General features: G+C 34.0%; 1 protein-coding gene across 1 annotated transcript in view; it reads right to left on the bottom strand.

Moving 5' to 3' along the window:
• NFXL1 (nuclear transcription factor, X-box binding-like 1) overlaps positions 1-1,548 on the bottom strand; it is a 75,361-nt gene that overhangs the window by 30,665 nt on the left and 43,148 nt on the right. Inside the window, exon 15 of the mRNA XM_006894162.1 lies at positions 446-467. Coding sequence (XP_006894224.1) covers positions 446-467 — 22 coding nt within the window. The remainder of the gene's footprint in view (positions 1-445; positions 468-1,548) is intronic.

Below are 1,548 nucleotides of genomic sequence, written 5' to 3'. Positions count from 1 at the left end.
AATGAATGGAAATCCAAAGTCTCTGTAAATTTTCATTAAAATTAATAAAAAAAGAGATTTAAAAAAAATTAATGTGTATGAATAGTTGACTGGAAGGAATAAGGAGAAAATGAAATTACATAATGTGGGTCAGGTGTATGCCTGCTGTATAAATAACTACTTACTGATTAGCAATTATTATTTAAACCAAAGTTATCTATAAAAAATATTTTTTTATACAAAATGGAATATAAAAAAGCAAAACGTTCTATTCCTAGAAGGGATACTCAAAATATTCATTCTAATTCTATAGTGAATGCATATAGTAGGCTAGTTCTGAAGTAAAGTCAATGTTATTTTTACAATTACTAGATGGCTATACCAATTTTGACTTTGTTGCTTCTAACAAGCCTAGCATAGAAGACAAAGAAGACAAGCTTTATTTAATAATTACTGCCTGACGTACCTCATGTTTCCCAAGACATTCCCTAAAAGGAAAAAAGAAAATGAAAACAGTACAAAATCTTCAAAAAGAATTTATAAAGTAAAAATGATAAATCTCATTAGTATGTTCTATTAAGAGTGAAAAATAAGTACATATGTAACACATTTTTTATTAAATAAAAGCACATGTCACAAAAAAGAAATCTGAAACAGATTACATGCCTCAATAAAATTTCTCAATAAAATAATTAAAGACATTCTATTCCTATTCTATTCAGTTCTGGTGGGGTAATCCATAGTGATTTGTGCTGCTAACACAGAGGCTGCAATCTCTAGAGGCTGACTCAGACTCACCAACACCTAGCAGGGAAAAGTTGGGAGCTTTCTCATCCCACAGTGATTTACACCTGTGAAACCTGATCAAGGGTTGTTCAGAATCAGAACTGGCTCTACAGCAGTGAGTTTGAGTTTATTCTACCATAAGAAATTAAACACTTAAGTTTTACGGGTCCTGCGGTAACAAAAATATCACTAGCTTTAACAAATGGAAAGATCCTTTCGCACAGTCAAGGATGCCGATGTGACTTCAAAGGGCAGGCAGGTGATGGTTTCCTATCTTTGCTGAGAAGGACCTTGCCACTTCCGCATGTTTCCTTATATGGAGATCTCCAAGAGGCTTGGCATCAGATTTTCCCCTATCTCTTCCTTTTTCCCTTATTTTTTTAATCTCTTTTTTATCTTAGCAATGGTTTTCCTCTCCTTTGTGGACATTTTACCACGTGGGATGCACTTCTCTAGCAACTATCTCCTCTTGATAAGTATGCAACTGATGTGTGATCAAGCCTGGGCATCTTCTACAGTAAAAAGGATTCTTGCTATATACTTAGGTCTCTTCTTCTTCAATATTCTTCACCAACACCACAATTTAAGTATGTTTTCTTCTTCAGTCTTCCTTATTTACAGTTCAGCTTTCACATGCATACGAGGAAATTTAAAATACCATCAACTAGGCAAAGTACATCATATTCTTCAAAGTGACATACTTACTTTAGAGATACCATTTGACCCAGCAATTCCACTACTGGGAATATACCCTGAAGAGACCATAGCTGACATCCAAGCAGA

Source organism: Elephantulus edwardii, unplaced genomic scaffold, assembly GCF_000299155.1.
Source record: "Elephantulus edwardii isolate Elephantulus edwardi_28Jun2011 unplaced genomic scaffold, EleEdw1.0 scaffold00137, whole genome shotgun sequence".
NCBI classification, from domain to species: Eukaryota; Metazoa; Chordata; class Mammalia; order Macroscelidea; family Macroscelididae; genus Elephantulus; species Elephantulus edwardii.
The sequence above is the reverse complement of the archived record's forward strand: the minus strand, read 5'-3'. Positions and strand labels throughout refer to the sequence as shown.